The sequence below is a fragment of the Tachysurus vachellii genome, chromosome 19 (genome assembly GCF_030014155.1).
Source record: "Tachysurus vachellii isolate PV-2020 chromosome 19, HZAU_Pvac_v1, whole genome shotgun sequence".
NCBI classification, from domain to species: Eukaryota; Metazoa; Chordata; class Actinopteri; order Siluriformes; family Bagridae; genus Tachysurus; species Tachysurus vachellii.
Genome location: NC_083478.1, coordinates 20,369,977 through 20,389,459, shown reverse-complemented (window position 1 = coordinate 20,389,459; position 19,483 = coordinate 20,369,977). Strand labels below are relative to the sequence as shown.

Genomic DNA, 19,483 nt, shown 5'->3' with positions numbered 1-19,483 from the left:
AAAGACATGCATGGTAGGTTGATTGGCATCTCTGGAGAATTGTCCGTAGTGTGTGAGTGTGTGAGTGAATGAGAGTGTGTGTGCCCTGTGATGGGTTGGCACCCCGTCCAGGGTGTATCCTGCCTTGATGCCCGATGACGCCTGAGATAGGCACAGGCTCCCCGTGACCCGAGGTAGTTCAGATAAGCGATAGAAAATGAGTGAGAGAGAGTGAGAAGAACTCATAGTGTCGCCAGAAGGTAGTTAAATGTTCATCAAACATACGAGCAGTTGTTAAGACTTAAAATGTACTTTTATACATTTCCCCTAAATTATTTACACAACAGTAACCAGCAAAATCTTCACTGTGTATTTGGTGTAATGTGTGTATTAACCAGTAGGTGTGAGTGTTGTACACGTACCGATACAGTCCTTCTTGTTCCAATGCAGTTTGTATCCAGGAGGGCAAGTACACTCGTAGCTGCCCAACGTGTTCACACAGCCATACTTACAGCCGCCACGATTTATACTGCACTCATCGATGTCTGAAAATCAAAACAAGGGACACTTCAGATGCTCTTTGTAATGTTATATATGATTTAGGAAGCTCCATTATGTGACTGTCGTGCTCAGAAAACTTTAAGGCTGAACTGTTCCTTCTGTGCTTGGATTCGTGCCCTCAAGCAGCAGGTTGTGAGTTGCAGGGGTTAAAGCTCCGGCGGTGCCGAGCAGGCTGACCCCTGCTCACTTTCGTATGTGAGAAGGTCAGAAACAATACACGCAAAAAGAATAAAAGCCACTCTGTTCCAATAAAACGGCAAATATATTCTGGAGTTTTCACTTTTCCCCATCAGGACTCGCACTCCTTGTAAACATTAAAACTCTTGTTGATCTGAAACACATTTTAGAGCAGCAACGATGCTAAACCTCATAAAAGTTTATAACACAGCGGTCAGGAGACAAAAATATTGTCTAGTTTTGCTCCTTATAACTCTAAGAAAAATTCCGAGCTTATACATTGGAGAACATAAAGAGGTTAAAAGATATGAACATTAAGATGAACGATGTTCTACAAATCTAATGAAGACAAACAAATACCAGATCAAGACAGACCAAGACTGACTTTAAATGGACCAACAGGAACATCTCATGGACCAATTTAAATCAGTAATGGACCTCCATAGACATATCTGTCATGGACCGGTCTGTCCAGTACACCTCTGTTGTCCAGTGTCATCGTTGTCCAGTAAACCCCTGTGGATTGTCGATCTCTTCATCAGCCTGTAGTTGCAATTACAGATCTTACATGTGTTATGAGAAGAGGAATGTACGTATAAGGGAAACTTTATAGGACACTTTTAAAGAAAACTATTCTTCAAGGGTTCTTTAAGGGTTTATCGGATAATTAAGGTTTCTTAGTCTCCAAAAAGAGTTCTACTCGGAACCTCTTTCTGATCGGGACACTGAAGAGGCAAGTGAAGAACCCTACAGTTTTCTAAAGCCCTATTTGGACGGGATTAGTTTTACGTGGGGACGTGGAGAAATGCAATTTTACCTCAGGACTTCTGTAATATTAATTGGCCAATTCGCACAGGACAAAACATCTCAGTAAAACTAGCAGAAGTGGGAGGGGTAACTCGCTTTACGCACCACAGTAACCTCCTTGTCGTCATGTGCGTATGACGTTGCTTCCTGTTATCACGTGCGCAAACAGACAACATGGCGCCTCCATGCTTGCAAAACGCGCCAAAAACTACTTTTAAACAGGAAATGACGGAATTTTACCGTACATATTTACAGCGGGTCTATTCGGACGGGATTAGTATTACCTGAGGTAATTTTTCCGGACCTTTTTACAGAAGGTAAAAGTCGCTGTAATTTTTACTGACATTAGCCCTATTCGGACGGGACTAGTTTTACGTGGGGACGTGGGGGTAAAGTAATTATTACCAGAGCTTCTCTGTGATTTTAGTCCCGTCCGAATGTGCCATCTCGGTAATCATTACGAACACTTCTGCTAGTTTTACTGAGATGTCTTGTCCCGTGAGAATTGGCCAATTAATATTACAGACGTCCTGAGGTAAAATTGCATTACTCCATGTCCCCACGTAAAACTAATCCCGTCCGAATAGGGCTATTGTCTGTAATGATTACCGAGATGGCACATTCGGACGGGACTAAAATCTCTGAGAAGCTCTGATAATAATTACTTTACCCCCACGTCCCCACATAAAACTAATCCCGTCCGAATAGGGCTTAAGAATGTAAGCTATTTCCTGAAAATGAATCAAATAAGCAGCTGAGGAAAAAATATACTGTATACTATGAGTGTTGGCAGCAGCTTCTTCATCATAATTTGAGTGTCAGCGACTGTTTTTCCCCCTTGTCTTGATTGGACTTTTGCAGAACCTAGGCCAAAGGTTTGTATGCTTTCACTGGCTTGCATGCTCATCTATGCCTCTAAGCACGTTTTTTTTTCCCCCAAAAAGGAAAAAGTAAAACCACAATCACTCTCTAAAACACAGCAAACCAGATGGGAGCTGAATAAAAAACAAAGAGAGAAAGAGATGGAGAGAGCCGAGTTTGACTAAGTGGTTTTGAAGTAAAGGCAGACCGAGAAGACGGCATAAAGAGTCTTTAGGCATATCAAAGGCTTTGCTCTTAGTTAAAGCCAGAGAGGAACAGAATAGCAATGAAACTGAATTTCGTTAATGAATAAAGCTCTTGCTTGCTAGGCTGGTCTGGTTTCCCTTTTCTTTGGGCTATTTCTTCCCCCCCTCGCTCTCTCACCCCAGATTCGAACCGTCTCCAGACTAGAACCTTTGACTTTGTGTTTCCTCTTTCGGCCATCTGCATTCAAGGCGCTCATTAATCTCAGTGAACAGAGAAGCAGAAAAGAAGGAAGAAGGAGAAAAAGAAAAAAACGCTTGTTTGATTGACACCTTCATTGACCTTCTGTGTCAACAATTGTTCGTGCCCCCGAGACCCCCGGAACCTGCCTCTTAGACCGAACCGATTCATGCACATAGGGAACGTTTTTTTTTTCTTTTTTTGCTGCGATCATTTATTTTTTTTCTTAGTTAGTCCTGCAGAGACCCTGAGGCAAAAACAGACTGTGTGGCTAAGTGATGTAATATTGTGACAGTGTATTGTAATGTTACAGATTTATTGTGTCTGGATTATCTAAATTAAATTCGTTTCTGCCTGCTGTGTTGCTCAGGGAGAAAAAGGGTTGCAAATAGAAAATATAGGCAACAAATTTAACCAACAAAGCCTTTAAAAGGTATAATATTTACTTGATTAGATGAATCCACTGTTACTCTTTTTATGGTTGGCAATTTTCTAGAAGGAAATTATCGGTAATCAATCTGGTTCCATTTACATTCATAAGGCAGGTGTTTTTATAATCCAGTACAATACCGTTGCTATTTGATCCTATCGCATCCCATCTCTCCCATACTTTCTAATCTAACCTAATCCTAATCCATTACATCAGAGAGCCAAGCTGTTGTGAGTTAACAGCTTGGTGTTCTAACATTCTCCAGAATTTGAAAAGACAACATTTCAGTAATTATTGTGACACTGAATCAGTGCTTAAGGCTTTGGGCTACAGATTGTAAGGTTATGGTCTCAAGCCCTAGCATTGTCCAGCTGTCACACTTTGGCTCTTGAAGCATTAAATGCTTTAATATCTGCATTCCAGATATTTTCTAAATCTGCATGCCTTTCACAACTGAGCAGCTTCCTATAAAACCCATTGCTCTAGTCTTCCATAATGCTGCCTCTTATCTAAAGGCTTGTTAAGTGTGGACAGAAAAGCAGAAAGCCCCATTCATCACAACAGGGTCACTTAACATCTTAAGAATACCTGGACAGCCCTGTCTCTGCGCCAGGTCACCTCACTGCCTTCCTGTACCCGCTCTGTAACTCTGTGACTCTCACGAAAGTGGAGACCGTCACCATCGGAATACTCTTAATACACCCATAAACACGTGTTTCTATCGTGACGCTTCCTTCAGCGCCTCGCCTCCCTTCTACTGAACCACAGGAACGCATTTCTCCTCTCAAGACTTACATCACCCGTTAGACTGTGGTTAGGTGGTTACTTCCGAATGGCACGAACAGGGTGAATTCAGAATTTTTATGTTAATGTACAGTTCTCTTTAAAAATATTAGAATGGCAAGTCCAGATCAGAATCAGAAGACCAGGATGATATTGACACAAATGATTCTGGAGAAAGGATTAACTGGAAGAAACCGACGAGAGAGGAATTCATGCAGCAAACGACGTCCCAAAACGCAACAAGGAGAAAAACAGTGAAGGGTTTTAGGACCGGCCAAGACAAGCACCAAGGAGTTTAGCTAATTGAAGAGGAACGGGAAAAAGACAAACCCTCTAAAACAAACAAGTGGAAGAAGCATGGGATATGCAACCAAATATACAAGTGTTTTTCTCGCCTAGAATTTGTGTCTTCTGCTACAAAAGATACCATTTTCTAGTCAAACTAAACCAACTTGGGTTTGGTTTAGTTTAGGGACGTGGTAGCTTATTGGGGACGTGGTAGCTTAGTGGTTAAGGTGTTGGATTACTGATCGGAAAGTCGTGAGTTCAGCTGTATAAATGAGATAAATGTAAGTTGCTCTGGATAAGAGCATCTGTCAAATGATATAAATGTAAACTTTATCAGATTATTCATCTAGCAGTTTATGCTTTGGAGCGGCTGCTTTCAGTCTTTACAATGACATGTACATTTATGTACTTATATTGCTTGCTGTAGGGGGTCTAATAAGTTCTTGCTCACATTTAAAGGGGGGATTTCTGCTAAGAAGACGTGGTGTTGTTTGCGTACCATTTTTGAAATTTAGACTAAGACATGCAGTTTCTGATATACAGTCAGGACCTTAAGCCTTTAGATGATCACCTACTCTGGTCTCCTTTTGGTAGAGTTTCACCAACTCAACTGGAACACTTGCTCTCCGACTTCCTCAATACTGAATCGGCTTATTTTTTTTTTATGAAAGAATCAGAGAAATGATTGTAAGAGTAACTAGAAATCAGAGAGCACTTGGTTGGTCTTAGTCTCCAAGTCAAAGATGTGTGTGGCATTATTGGGATTCAAACTAGCGATCTCCTGAGTCTGAAGTCATGGACAGAAATCTCACTCAGAAGCATTTCACAACTCATCATTTATTTGGATCACCATGAAACACTTACATACTGCCACACCCAAGATGTAGGATGAGCAGGTTCTGCATTGCAGGAATGTATCTTTGCCCTGAAGCAGTCACACTCAGCAACACATCTTTCTGTAGACAGCTCTAATATTAATACTGCTACAGGGTCTGTAGCATTTCCTTTTTCTTATTCTGTAACACTCAGGTTCATCTAAGCTAAGGACTGTTAGTTCATGTGTGTTAGAGAAGAAGCTGAAAAGACGTTACAGGATAAGATGGGATTGGATTGATATCTGACTTATGGAAAAAAAATAACGTATGTGTGTTACCTCCACAGTGAGCGACTCCATACAGGACATAGCCTTTGTGACACTGACACTCGAAACTGCCTGGAGAGTTCACACAGGTGTGGTCACATGCACGGTCAAATGAGCACTCGTCTATGTCTGTTGAGAGAGAGAGAGAGAGAGAGAGAGAGAGAGAGGAGAGAGAGAGAGAGAGAGAGATAGAGAGAGAGAGAGCAGAGAGAAAGAGAGTGAGAGATAGAGAGAGAGAGAGAGAGAGAGAGAGAGAGAGAGAGAGAGAGAGAGAGAGAGGGAGGAGAATAGAAGAGAGAGAGGGAGAGAGAGAGAAATAGAGAGAGAGAGAGGGGGGGAGAGGAGAGAGAGAGATAGAGAGAGAGAGAGAGAGAGAGAGGAGAGAGAGATAGAGAGAGAGAGAGAGAGAGAGAGAGAGCAGAGAGAAAGAGAGTGAGAGAGAGAGAGAGAGAGAGAGAGAGAGAGAGAGAGAGAGAGAGAGAGAGAGAGAGGAGAATAGAAGAGAGAGAGAGAGAGAGAGAGATTGAGATAGATAGATAGATAGATAGATAGAGAGAGAGAGAGAGAGAGAGAGAGAGAGAGAGAGAGAGAGATTTCAAAACATCTTTAAATTTCATTTAGGTCAAGGATTTTCCAATATGTTAAGACTTTTTTTAATTGCTTATTTTTAAGCCATGTTTAAAATCTAAATTAAATACATAATCAATAAATAATCGATTTTTGATAATATTTTGCTAATCAATTTGAAATTTGCGTGCTCTCTCCCCTTCAAATAATATGTCATATGTAAATCATTTGTAAATCATTTCTATGGTTTCCAGATTAACCATCTACAATAAGCCAACACCCTTGCAACTCAATTTATTTTTGGCTGTCCATTATGGTAATTTGATTCATTTGGTTTGCAGAATTTCAACTATCGTATAAACATTTTTGACAGTACAGAAAAGTATCTATTTATATTTCAGGCACATACTCGCCTAAGCCAAATAAGTGACTTGATCTGTTTTACCTCAGGACATATGGGAAAGATTTACCTGCTTGGAACATGAATGTGGTAATAAAATCTGGCAAAAACTGTCTAGACGTCAGGGAGTCGATCGGTGTGCCGTCTTACGTGCTATTCGCATGTCTACGTAGTGTATGCGTAAGAAATCTACCTCTCTGTTATCTTAAAATAAAGTAAATTATAATAAACTGTGGTACATTAAAAATGAAGATTTAACCCTAGTGACCGGAGGGTTGGCTTCCAGGTAGTTGCTACTGGGCCACTGGGGAGGAAATGCTCTTAACCTTCCACTTGATTGTGTTCTGCCTTACCTCTAAATCACTTTGCTGTTCGGCACAGCGGCTGTGCTGATAATTAGCACATTATCTTTATCCTGGGCTTTACTGATACAATCTCTAGACTTAATCTAATTGGGATGAGGCAGAATTGGCATTGACTAATACATGAGATAACCCTGTTTGTAGGTCAGCTTCTGGTCTGTTTTATTATGCCACACATGATGTTGATTGGATAAAACTGATTGAATGCTAGCAGATAATAAATTAAGGTAATCAAATTTGGAAGGCCCTGGAAGACCCTTGGGGCAGGTACTGTACTGTAAGCCTATTAAACAATACTAACAGATTAACCCTTCAACAGGCTGATGGACTAAGTTATAAAAGCTGTAGGTCATCTGAATTTGGCAAAGTAAATCTATGGCCCTTAAACATTTGTTCCTTGCAGCACAATTTTAGAAAGATTTTATAAATAGCATCCTATTCCCAAAGCCATGGTTTTCCGATCTACTTAACGCTCAAATACGCAAACTGTTGGGTAGTGTAAACCCAATCTGTAACATTAGCAAGCAGTTAGCTTTAGACAACCAACAGTTTAATTATACAACACTATACAGTTCATTCTTACTTCTCCTCAGCATTGTACTGTCTAGACCAAACTGCCTGTTTTTATATAACACTCTTTTTCCATTTTTTCCAGCCCAGATCGCTCAAGCTTCATCAGAAATGTTTTACGAGCTGTTGGCAGATTCATTAAGTGAGCCTGGTCTTTGTTTCCCCCACAGAGACCGGCACGGGTTCAGGAGGACAGCAGGGTACCACTGACAGGTTTCCTCATCCATTGGACCCAGCTGCTAACTTTCTGACCCTCGAGATACATCAATCATATTCAAATACTCCTCCAAAATCCTGTAACCCAGCAGGCCAAATGTTCACTTGATTTCAGTGTTTCCAAACCACATTCCATTCCTTTCCAGTGAATTTGTTAATTGTGTGGGCCGTATCTATGCAACACGGTAATCTCCATAACCCAGTAAAACATCGGAGTAAAGACCTTGCATCGTTAGGAAGGGCCTCTTGTTTTGGGAAAGAGAGAGTGGATGAATACCGGTGTATGCGGGGAAGGTGGTAGTAGACCTGTGTACGTGCTAGCTAGCACAGCAAAGTTTGAGAATTTAGATACGAGATTTGGCACCAAACTAAGTGGGTCCTAGGAATCTATCATCATCAAGGGCAAGGGATACAGGGTGACGAAGAAAGATACAGAGAAAGAATTTCATTGTGGTACCTTGGCAGCCATAATGCTACCTCTGTTAGCTGCTAATCTTAGCCACTGCCAATTTGAAACAATAGAATTTTGAGGGGAAAAGCTAACAACTATTCTGTTTACAGAGGAGAGATATGGGCTCTATCAGCCTCTCTTAAAGGATACAAGGGCATGATCAGATAAGGGGCAAGTCTGAATGGTCTGCTAAGGACAGTGTGGGGGAGGCTTAGCAATGGCTAAGGAATGTATCCAGATCCTCAGTAAGGTGGCGAAGGACAAGCTCCATCCTGATTGATTGAAGCTGAGGGTTGATGATGGCCAGGAAACCAGGGGGACAGTCAACACCAGATAAAGCAAAAAAAATAAAAAATCTGTTTACACGTTCAACCCGGAGCATTTAGAGAGCATTCAGAGCTCAAAAGCAGTCTCTGTTTAGGCTGAAGCATTCACTCTACTCTCAGAGGATTAGCAAAAGGTCAAGTGTGTGACACAGAGTTCAGGTAGCACTTCTAAGGATGGAATGACCTTCCTACAACTTGACTGGAACACCTTTCTCCTCTTCCTCCAGTATAAATCTTGGTTCATACAGTAGCAGTGTTAATCCAAGCAAAATAGTTAGCCAAATTAGCAAAACTGCTTGCGTTAGTTGCGAATTATGAGGTTACTTAGGACTTACAGAATGCACTTACAAATTCCTTAAAGGATCTATATATCCTGAAGAAGTATATACTTGTAAGTTTGTCTAATTTCCCCCCACAGGTCAAATCTATGCAAAGATTTATCATTTTCTGTGCATAATCTGAGCCTTCAGGCATGGTGAGTAGCAAGCGCCAGTGATCAGATCCTGATTTGTAAAACAGTGGGCATCACTTCCTAAGTTCTTATGATGTTAAAAGGGTCTGTTGATGTATGATGTTCTTTAGGATCTCTGCTTGTAACCTTCAGTAAAGAACAAATGATAAATGAAAGGAAGTCCGACATCAAGTGTCTTCATAAAGTGATGAGGCAGCAGATCAACTTCAGCATGCCTTGGCCTTGATTCTATGTTAATGTACTAGAAGAGATGAGCACTGATCTTCCAAAACATATTCCCTCAGTTGGCGTTTTTTGATGATGGTGGCGGTGAGCACCGTCAAACACCTGTGGGAGATTTTGGAACACTGTTAAATAAGTTAGATCTGTTGACTGTGAAGGCCATAGCGTCATCCAGGAGGACTCCCTCTCCATCTACAGGGGACAATGATTCACTGAAAATGTTTTATATTATTTGTTAGACTTCTATAGTTTTTTTGGTTACCCCAAAAGGAAAACCAAATAACCTATGGATATAAAATCAGGGCCAGATGAATTGAAGTAGGTGTGTGAGAGCAGGAAAGTCACTAACAGTGTGGCACTGTGGATAAAAACCTCTGAACTAAGCGATTTGTTTGACCTCTCACCTTAGGGTGCACTTAAGAAGCATTGTGTGGAGAACAGGATAAAGATAAGAGTTCTTCCCTGACAGCCAAAACCTACCCCTTCCCTATGATAACAACAGCATACTAAACTTTGCACACCCCCGGTCCTAAGACCACTTGCCAAATACTTACCCACTGCCATACCATAGCATGAATTACAGTCTGCTTATTTGATGCTTGTAAATGTTGAAGGTTCTTCAGGTTGTCCCTTATGCAGGAGACCAGTTTAGCTGTTTTTCAAAAAATTGCCTAAAAGGCCTACTTGAATCCTGTTTATAAAGGGTACATAAAAAGGGTTCTTTTCTTTTTAAGGGGTCTTCTAAAAAAAAAACTAAAAGGGTGGCTGTAGTACTGAACCGTACCTTTCCAAGTCACTGGGCTGGTACCATTATCTTTATACCATTAATATCCAAGTTTCACTTGCAAACTTGGGTAAGATTTAAAGGTGGGGTCTCCGATATTTGAGAAATGCTTCAGAAAACTGCGTTGGGCCACCAAACAAATCAAAAATCAAATCAAACGTGTAGCCAATGAGCAGAAAGGGGCGTGTCTTGTCAATATGGGCGGAGAGAGTGTTCAGTGCGCATGTGTGACGTTAGCAGAAAGCGGTTTTAACATTGATATGGAGGATAAAAACAAAGAAAGAAAGCCAAGAAAGGCTTACGATAAGGACCTGTGTTAATACAGGATCAGCTTTTGTTTGGTAGACCAACGCAGTTTTCTGAAGCATTTCTCAAATATCGGAGACCCCACCTTTAAGGTGCAAAATTGGACTGTAATTGCCTTACTATTATATATTCATATCTATGAATATACGCATCCCTCTGTGTATAAGACATATACTAAAGATACAATAAGTGTATGCTTGAGGGAACCACCCAATGACAGGGAAAGATTAATTCCATTATTTACCTGAGATTGCTTTCTGCGATGGCTTAGAGATTTTATGTTTAACTGTTTTCAGGAATAATGGCACAATTAGATTTGGAATCCAAAATGGTAACCGCTGTTGAACACCTTTTTTTTAACTAAATAATAGCCTGTTCCTTTTGAAGAAAAACAGTTGGTCTCAGATAAGCATAATAAGGTAATATCCAGCAGCTTGGTTAAAGTGCTGACAATGTTCCCACACTCTCACCCATGGCCTGGTGGGGAGTGGGGAAAGAAAACAACCACAGGTCACGGAGCAAAGTCTGGGTGGAGCACAGATGCTGGGTCTAAATGATAGGTCTGATATGGGGAAAAGGATGTCGGGGTTTTGCAGTCACTACTTCTGGAGATCATAAACACATAGTCACAAATGACTGTAAATAAAGTAAGCCAACTTTCAATCTGAGACTCCAGCTTCTGGTGAAATTAATTCTCTTCAATCTTCCAGAATGTCACCAAGTTCCAAAAGTATATACGAGATGACAGGAAGGGAAAACAGGAAGCGTTTGTGGCGGCTTTTCTCTCCGGTTTAAAAGGAATATTCCACACAGCAGTTAGATGGTTGCGTTTAAAGAAGTGTGTGGTTAGCGTGATTGGCAGCTTGGTTTTAGATAAACTACACTCTGTAAAATGGCATCATTCTAACACACAACTTTAAAACTGATGTCTGAACATCCAAAAAAATCTATGCCACAAAATACGAGTATAGTCGTATAAGCAAAACAAAGGCAAACAAGGAAATCGAACAATAAAGAAAAGGACGAAAGAGAACGGCTAAAAGAAAACAGAAATAAAACAGCTTGGAACTCCAAGCATGAGAATACCGACGTTGTTGATTATCTCAATATGCTTTCTGACGACCACACAAAAGGACACAAATGAAAGGCAAGACCTCTCATCTGTCCTCTGTTCTGTTCTTCTCTTTTGCATATTCGTTCTTCTCACTCTGAAGTCTTTCTATTTGCTTTTAGCTCTCCTGAGGCCTCCAGATGTGTATGCTGGGGGAGGTGGAGAAAATTGCTTGCTCTAATTCCCAACACCTGCAGCTCAGCTCGGCTCAGCATGGCCCAGCGTGATTCTCTGTTTGCTCAGTGGCCGAGTTCCTGCTCTCCTACTGAGCATTTATTCCATCAGTCTCATGGCACCAAGCCAGAGAAAGATTTTCACTTCTGAAGTACCTCAATTTGTACATACGGCAGGAGGAACGGGGGCAACGGAGTGTGCCGACTACGCCACAAACTCTGGTTTAATTACGGATGTGTGATATGAAGTCACAGGATTCTTTGATTAGCCTTAACACCTAGCCTTAACAAATAACAAGGACAACTCCACGTGGATGTAAGAGACCACGATTAATAAATTCTTCTTTCATTTTAGCATCACACAGTAACTGTGGGTAGGAACTAAAATTGGGAGTGGGGAACTGAAGAACCTTGGACCAGTGCAATTGGTTCAAGGAATCATCTAAGCCGATCATTTGGATTCCTTACTGCCTCGTACATTCATTCATTCATTCATTCATTCGTTTTCTACCGCTTATCCGAACTACCTCGGGTCACGGGGAGCCTGTGCCTTCTCAGGCGTCATCGGGCATCAAGGCAGGATACACCCTGGACGGAGTGCCAACCCATTGCAGGGCACACACACACACACTCTCATTCACTCACACACTCACACACTACGGACAATTTTCCAGAGATGCCAATCAACCTACTATGCATGTCTTTGGACTGGGGGAGGAAACCGGAGTACCCGGAGGAAACCCCCGAGGCACGGGGAGAACATGCAAACTCCACACACACAAGGCGGAGGCGGGAATCGAACCCCCAACCCTGAAGGTGTGAGGCGAACGTGCTAACCACTAAGCCACCGTGCCCCCCCGCCTCGTACATAATTGCGCAAAATTGCTTTGTAGCTTGCAAAAACTTCCAGGATTCCAAAACAAAGTATCTCATACCTTGACACGTCCTCTCATTGGTGAGCAGCTTGTAGCCCTTCCTGCAGCTACACTCGAAGCTTCCAACTGTGTTCCGGCAAATCTGATCACAGCTGCCGTTACTCATGCGGCACTCGTCGATATCTGGAACGGAAAAGATTCAAAAACACTGGAAATGTGAATGTGAAGGAGAAAAGTGAAGAAGAATAAAAATGCTAGAAAGAAATGGAGATACAGATTAACGCTCCAGTGGAAGCTAACCCTAACCCTAACCCTAACCCAAGGAGCTTATCTTTTATGTAAAAACTGGTTATCTGAACAGATAAGAAACAGGGGATTTAACAGCAAGGTTACCTGTACATTTGTATGTACAATTTGTACAAAAAAAAAGCAGAATCCATAAACTGAAGGTGTAATTACTTTGTAATTCTAGTCATATGGAATCGTTTCTTAGTAGTTCACCAACACATCTGAGGAAAATATTAATATATTCTGGAAGATTGTCTTGTTTCCATGGTCACCAAGCCTTTCCATTGTCTGTATACAAGACATCTTTGTATACATTTCTACTAAACTGTAAGTCTTTTAGTGTCCGTGTGTCCCGGTTGCTCGGCAACACCGATACCACAACTTTAACCGCTTGAATTACAATCTTCCAAAAAGTCGATGTATCCGAAAAGGTAATGACGTCATGTTCAGATTAAAACGAGATCGCAATACCACCATCGTCTCTTTTTCTTTGAACATGCAGTGTATATATTCACTGATTTAAATCTGCCACATGACCACCGGTGCCAGGGTTCTGGAACATTTCAGAACGGGACAGTTTTAATACCAGCAGGCGCCTGAAGGTTTGCGGTTTATCTGGATTAAGCCTTCTCGCAAAGAAGAGATCGATATATCATCTGCCTCTTCTGATTGTCTTTGAATCTGCAAAGATGGCTCTGATTAAGAGTGAATCATCTTTCTAAATGAGGCATCCATCTCTGAAATGGCTCGTCATCATCTGGACAAAATAAGTCCCTTTCTGTCCCGCAGGCGTGAAACAGAGCTCCTGTCTTGATCTGCCAGGGCTGGGAGCGATTTGTATTGCATTTGATTTTCTTAAACTGTATTTAAAAAAAAAAAAGACATGCGACCATACTGTGTGTGTGTGTGTGTGTGTGTGTTACCTTTGCAGGTCTTGCGGTCAGGTTGGAGAGTGAATCCGACTGGACAACTGCAACGGACCCCTGTTAGAGCATCGTGACACGTGCTGTCACATCCTCCATTATTCACCGCACACGTCTCTGAACACACACACGTAGGACAGTTAGATGTGTCACAAAAAAAAAACCCTTAGAAATACTAGTAATGACATTACAATATTAGCTAACTGGAAAAAGCAAGGAAAACTCTGCCCCCTTAAATGCACGAGATACATTTATTTGTGACTCTGTTGTTAAATCGGTGGTCGAAGGTGTATTTCATTATTCACGTAAGATGCTGTGTGTCACGCTGACAGAACAGGAGAACTTTGTTATTGCTAGCTACACTTACAGTAGGAGAACATTTCTGTTAGCTCCAAAAACCATGTTTGAGTAAAGTGTACAGATGAGAAGGTGGTCCTGGACAGAATAAAGGACTAAAGTGCCGATCTTTAGGTACAGATGAATCCCACTCACACTACTACTGTATCACCAGCTACTCTAATGGCGGTGTGGAAATTGAAGGAGACAAATCCGGTAGCCAAAGAGAAGATAAACCATAATGAAAGAATTAAACTAAAGCCAAATCTACTTATTTTCCACGATAACGAACATCCTGAATGCTGCTGAAGATACAATAAATAAATAAAATAAATATAAAGGTTGGGGCACGGTGGCTTAGTGGTTAGCACGTTCGCCTCACACCTCCAGGGTTGGGGGTTCGATTCCCGCCTCCGCCTTGTGTGTGTGGAGTTTGCATGTACTCCCCGTGCCTCGGGGGTTTCCTCCGGGTACTCCGGTTTCCTCCCCCGGTCCAAAGACATGCATGGTAGGTTGATTGGCATCTCTGGAAAATTGTCCGTAGTGTGTGATTGTGTGAGTGAATGAGTGTGTGTGTGTGTGTGTGTGTGCCCTGCGATATGGGTTGTCACTCCGTCCAGGGTGTATCCTGCCTTGATGCCCGATGACGCCTGAGATAGGCACAGGCTCCCCGTGACCCGAGGTAGTTCGGATAAGCGGTAGAAGATGAGTGAATGAATATAAAGGTTAACATGCGTGTCATTCAGAGCGGATTATTTCTTTAAGGTTCGCTTTTCATAAGCAGAAGCTCGACTCCAAATCCGGGAAGAGCTGAAAACCAGCAGGACCTTAAATTAAAGCCTGCGTCTTAGCTTAAAACACGTAGCTGAAAGCGAATCCTAACTGTGACGTAAGCTGTAACACTCACTGATTAGAAATAATAGAAACACCATGTGGATGGATTATTCGGGATCGTTATTTTTGTCCCAGAGGTGGATTTATTTCTCTTTCGCTGCAATAATCTATTTATTTTAAACAACTCCTAATGGATAGGTTTCAGGAAAATCAGAACCACCATCAGCGTGAACATCAATGTCCTCAGTTGGAGAGAATGGACACCTGATCGGATCACGGTACGTTGCCCAAGGCACTGTGTTTTTATGATTATTACATAATTACATCCAAATGACTAAATAAACGCTCTATACGGTTTGTCTACGAGGTTTAAACTCAAGCTGTCTATAGAACCTCTTTTTCTCTGAAAACTTATCTGTAGTTAAAATGTGGATTATAGCAAAAACACACTGCCATTAATATTATCATGAATAATGCAAAGTGAACATTGCTTTCAAATCAGATGCATCAATGTGGCCCAAACACGACTCCTTCTCTTCCTGGTCTTTCCATTAGCTGGGACTCTGGCTGTAATTTTGTGTATTAAACTAGACACCACATGACCGCAATACGATCAGCGCCAAGCCAATCGCAACGGAGATGAGAGAGGACGAGAAAGGAGGAAACCTTTTCCCAGAATCAGCTTCTTATGTCATGACTCTTCAACGGTATCCTTTCTATACTGTGAACAAAAGTGACATTTTAGCAGCACAGGAACTTCTGAGTTAACAGAAGAACCAGAAGACGCAACAGCACGAACGTCGGATGCACTGAACTTACTAAAGAGCTTTAAAATTTTATTCAGCAATAAAAAAGAAAATAAATAAGCCCCGTGGCTATTTTTAATTCCGACTACACACAAAAATACGACAGAAAAATTCCTCCGCGGGTTTCAGCCCACATTATATTTCAGTTTGTTCATCATTTTTTGTGAAATAATACCTTTGTCCAGGTTGAGAAATAAACCAGCAAAACGGACACAAATAACACATCATCGACGAAACGAACACAAACTAAAAACAGACAGGAATTTACAACGGGAATAAATGCAACCGAAATCATCATAAACTTTTTCCATTCTGCTCATTTGGATATCATTTAACTCCCAAATGGTTTTGGATTAACGTCACAACATGTCATTTCAACCGACGTGTCTATTTTTTCCATCACTCTACGCACATTGGGCCTCATTTATCAATTCTTTTTGGGTAAATTTCTGTGTAAAAGCTTGCGCAACCCAAACCGAAGTTTGTGAAAGGATTTTCTGCATCCTGGTGTGCACGTAGATCGGCTATAAAGTGCAGAGCAGATTCCCAACACGGATCACGTGCATGCAACGACACCGATAAAGTACACACGTGTTCAGAGGATGAACGGTGAAGTGGTAAGAAGAAGGTAAGGAGTGGACTTGAGTGTAACTCCAACTGAATGATGAGACTGCAATAAGGTGTCTGCTAAATGCTGAACACATAATAAAAACAAGCAAACTTGACTGTATAAAGGTCCAGTAATTCATTATATGGTTTGAAGGCAATCAATCGGAGGCTGGTCTTCTTATGTGTGAATTTCTCACACACTCAAGATGTTTATCATTATCATTACACTGCACTTTTGAGGAGGAGAAAAACCAACGTTTCATTTGTTTCCTTATTGAGATGCAAAGCTGGCATGATTAGAACCTTTGGTAACGAGTCAGTGGATAATCACAGTGCCGGATTAATCTGGTGCTAAAAGATCTTGAAGATTATAGATTTTGTGTCCTCAGCTGTCCTACATTTATAAACATGTGGAAATGTTGGGATTTTATTCTTCAGCTCATTAAACGGCAGATTTAGCGACTTTTTACAAAAATGAGAAAGCAAATGTTTCTCTAATATGATAAACAATGTGAGTCAGAGAGAGAGAGAGAGAGAGAGAGAGAGAGAGAGAGAGAGCGACTGAGAGAGATGGACAGAGAGAGAGAGAGAGAGAGACGGATGAAGAGAGAGAGCGAGAGAGAGATGGACGAAGAGAGAGAGAAAGAGAGAGAGAGAGACTGAGAGAGATGGACAGAGAGAGAGAGAGAGAGAGAGAGAGAGAGAGAGCGAGAGAGAGAGATGGACAGAGAGAGAGAGATGGACGGAGAAAGGGAGAGAGAGAGAGCGAGATGGACGGAGAGAGAGGGAGAGAGAGAGAGAGAGAAGGAAGCTGGCAGGCTTAAGCAGAATACAGAAAGTGGGTGTTATTACATACCTCAAAAATGCAGTAACTGCCCCAGACATTAATAATCAATTGGGCGAAGCGCACCAAAATATTTACAGTCCTTTAGTTCTCTGGCATAGATGAGCGTGTAACATTTTATCAGACTTACAGTTGCATAACCGCATCTATGAGTGAGAAAAACCCAAATGACGCTTGACGCGTTCTGTGGGGCTTCGGTTTAGAGGAAACTGACGAACATTCCAGAAAAAACTACTTAGATGGCCTGCTAAAGTTTAAACAAATATTAGATATCATGTTTATCCTTGTTATAAACCAGGAACGAGACCTCTGTCTGTTTACATTTAGTCATTTATTTACTTCCTCTATCGGTCCTCCGTTAACTTCGGCTCTCTCGCTTTCAATTACAGTGTAACTGGTGAAAAAAAGCCACTTGGGTGTTTATATCACCGCAACTTTGACTGGATTTCCAATCATTTCCACACTTTTTGCTAATCAGCCAGTAATCCTTAATGTTTACTAAACAGAACTGAAGAAAAAGATCCTAACGTAAGACCTACTGATGAAAACAATCACAATCATTCTAAAAACTGTCACGCTAAATTGACATCAAATAAAATCCTCTATATGGATACAAATTTAGATATAAACAGGTTGAACACTAGAAATGTCAGCAAAGATTAGATTAGATTAGATTAGATTAGATTAGAGATCTCTGAGAGATTAAAATCTAAGAAAAAGGCTGCGTTAATGAACAGGAAGGTGTGCTGATGCTACTGCCTGGTCATCGGTGTTGTCGTCTAAATAAAGATATTAGTTGTTTATTAGTTGTTTGGAGGAAATCAACCCAACTATGTTTGCTAGAAATATCTGACAGATGAAATAATATCTACGTTCATTCATTCACTCACTCATCTTCTACCGTTTATCCGAACTACCTCGGGTCACAGGGAGCCTGTGCCTATCTCAGGCGTTATCGGGCATCAAGGCAGGATACACCCTGGATGGAGTGCCAACCCATCGCAGGGCACACACACACACACACTCTCATTCACTCACACACTACGGACAATTCCCCCCCCCAGAAAAAAGTGATTAAACCTTGAACAATAAAAAAAAAAAAAAAAACAGCAAAAGAAAACGTCTCATGACAGTTAGAATTCTTCCGATTTTTTGCCATCTACATGATAAATCTTTCGGTTCCTCGAATAAATTTCTGCATAAAAAAGTAGTTTAATTATTGACTGAAACTAAAGCAAGGCCAAGACCATCTGCCTAGTCTAACGCAACAAATATGTAGAAAAAAAAAGAAATAAATTGTGTAATGCTTCATACAACTTCTCATTTGGTTCACGTTTGCTGTGCCAAAATCCATATAAAAGCAGAGCCTCTTAGTGTTTGTCTAAATTACCATTAAAATTGGAAAAGTTGGAGTGTTTGAACAAAACTCTCCACTGAGCCCCGGCTCCACCTCAGGAATTCGCTCACTGTTGCAGAAAGTTGGCACTAACACTTAATGAATCTCTCAAAACAAGTCCAGAACATGCATCCTGAGGTAAAGATATTTGGTAAATATGAGGCCTTGGCACAAGTTTTAAAGATCCACGATGCGATCCGGCAGCCTGCGCTAAGCCTGCTGGGATGTTAAAAGGCTGCTGTGCAAACATACTCGTTCTTTTTAAAAGTGGCGAAACTCTTCTGACGAGTTGACAGAAACATGCTGACGAATTGTGCAGAGGCTTTGAGAAGTTAAACAAAAGTTGTCTTCATGTTAAGGTCAGAGTGAGAAAATATGAGGAACCATGCCAGCAAACAAGCAATCGAAGAGTTAACATGCTAACGTCGAGTCCATCAAAAATAAATACATTCGAACATATACAGAGATTAATCAAGAAAAAAAATCCACCCTGAAACACATTCGATATACTGTACACTCACCGGCCACTTTATTAGGTACACCTTACTAGTACCGGTGTGGTCTTCTGCTGCTGTAGCCCATCCGCCTCAAGGTTCGGCGTGTTGTGCATTCAGAGATGCTCTTCTGCATACCTCGGTTGTAACGAGTGGTTATTTTAGTTACTGTTGCCTTTCTATCAGCTCGAACCAGTCTGCCCATTCTCCTCTGACCTCTGGCATCAACAAGGCATTTGCGCCCACAGAACTGACGCTCACTGGATATTTTCTCTTTTTCGGACCATTCACTGTAAACCCTAGAGATGGTTGTGCGTGAAAATCCCAGTAGATCAGCAGCTTCTGAAATATTCAGACAGCCCGTCTGGCACCAACAACCATGCCACGTTCAAAGCCACTTAAATCACCTTTCTTCCCCATTCTGACGCTCGGTTTGAACTGCAGCAGATCGTCTTGACCATGTCTACATGCCTAAATGCATTGAGTTGCTGCCGTGTGATTGGCTGATTAGAAATTTGCGTTAAAGAGCAGTTGGACAGGTGTACCTAATAAAGTGGCCGGTGAGTGTATTTCTAGTGAAACATTTAGGGATTTTGGTGATAACCTCGGTTTAATAATACTGTAGAAACATTTTTTAGTGACGTTCA

The 19,483-nt window shown here is 41.3% G+C and overlaps 1 protein-coding gene across 2 annotated transcripts in view; it reads right to left on the bottom strand.

Annotated features, from left to right (window-relative positions):
• The window catches only part of scube3 (signal peptide, CUB domain, EGF-like 3), a 79,624-nt gene that overhangs the window by 8,469 nt on the left and 51,672 nt on the right, over positions 1–19,483 (bottom strand). For both annotated transcript variants that reach the window (XM_060894400.1, XM_060894401.1), the window contains 4 exons: positions 13,518–13,634; positions 12,367–12,489; positions 5,484–5,600; positions 402–524 (listed from right to left, as the gene is read on the bottom strand). In XM_060894400.1, coding sequence (XP_060750383.1) covers positions 402–524; positions 5,484–5,600; positions 12,367–12,489; positions 13,518–13,634 — 480 coding nt within the window. The remainder of the gene's footprint in view (positions 1–401; positions 525–5,483; positions 5,601–12,366; positions 12,490–13,517; positions 13,635–19,483) is intronic.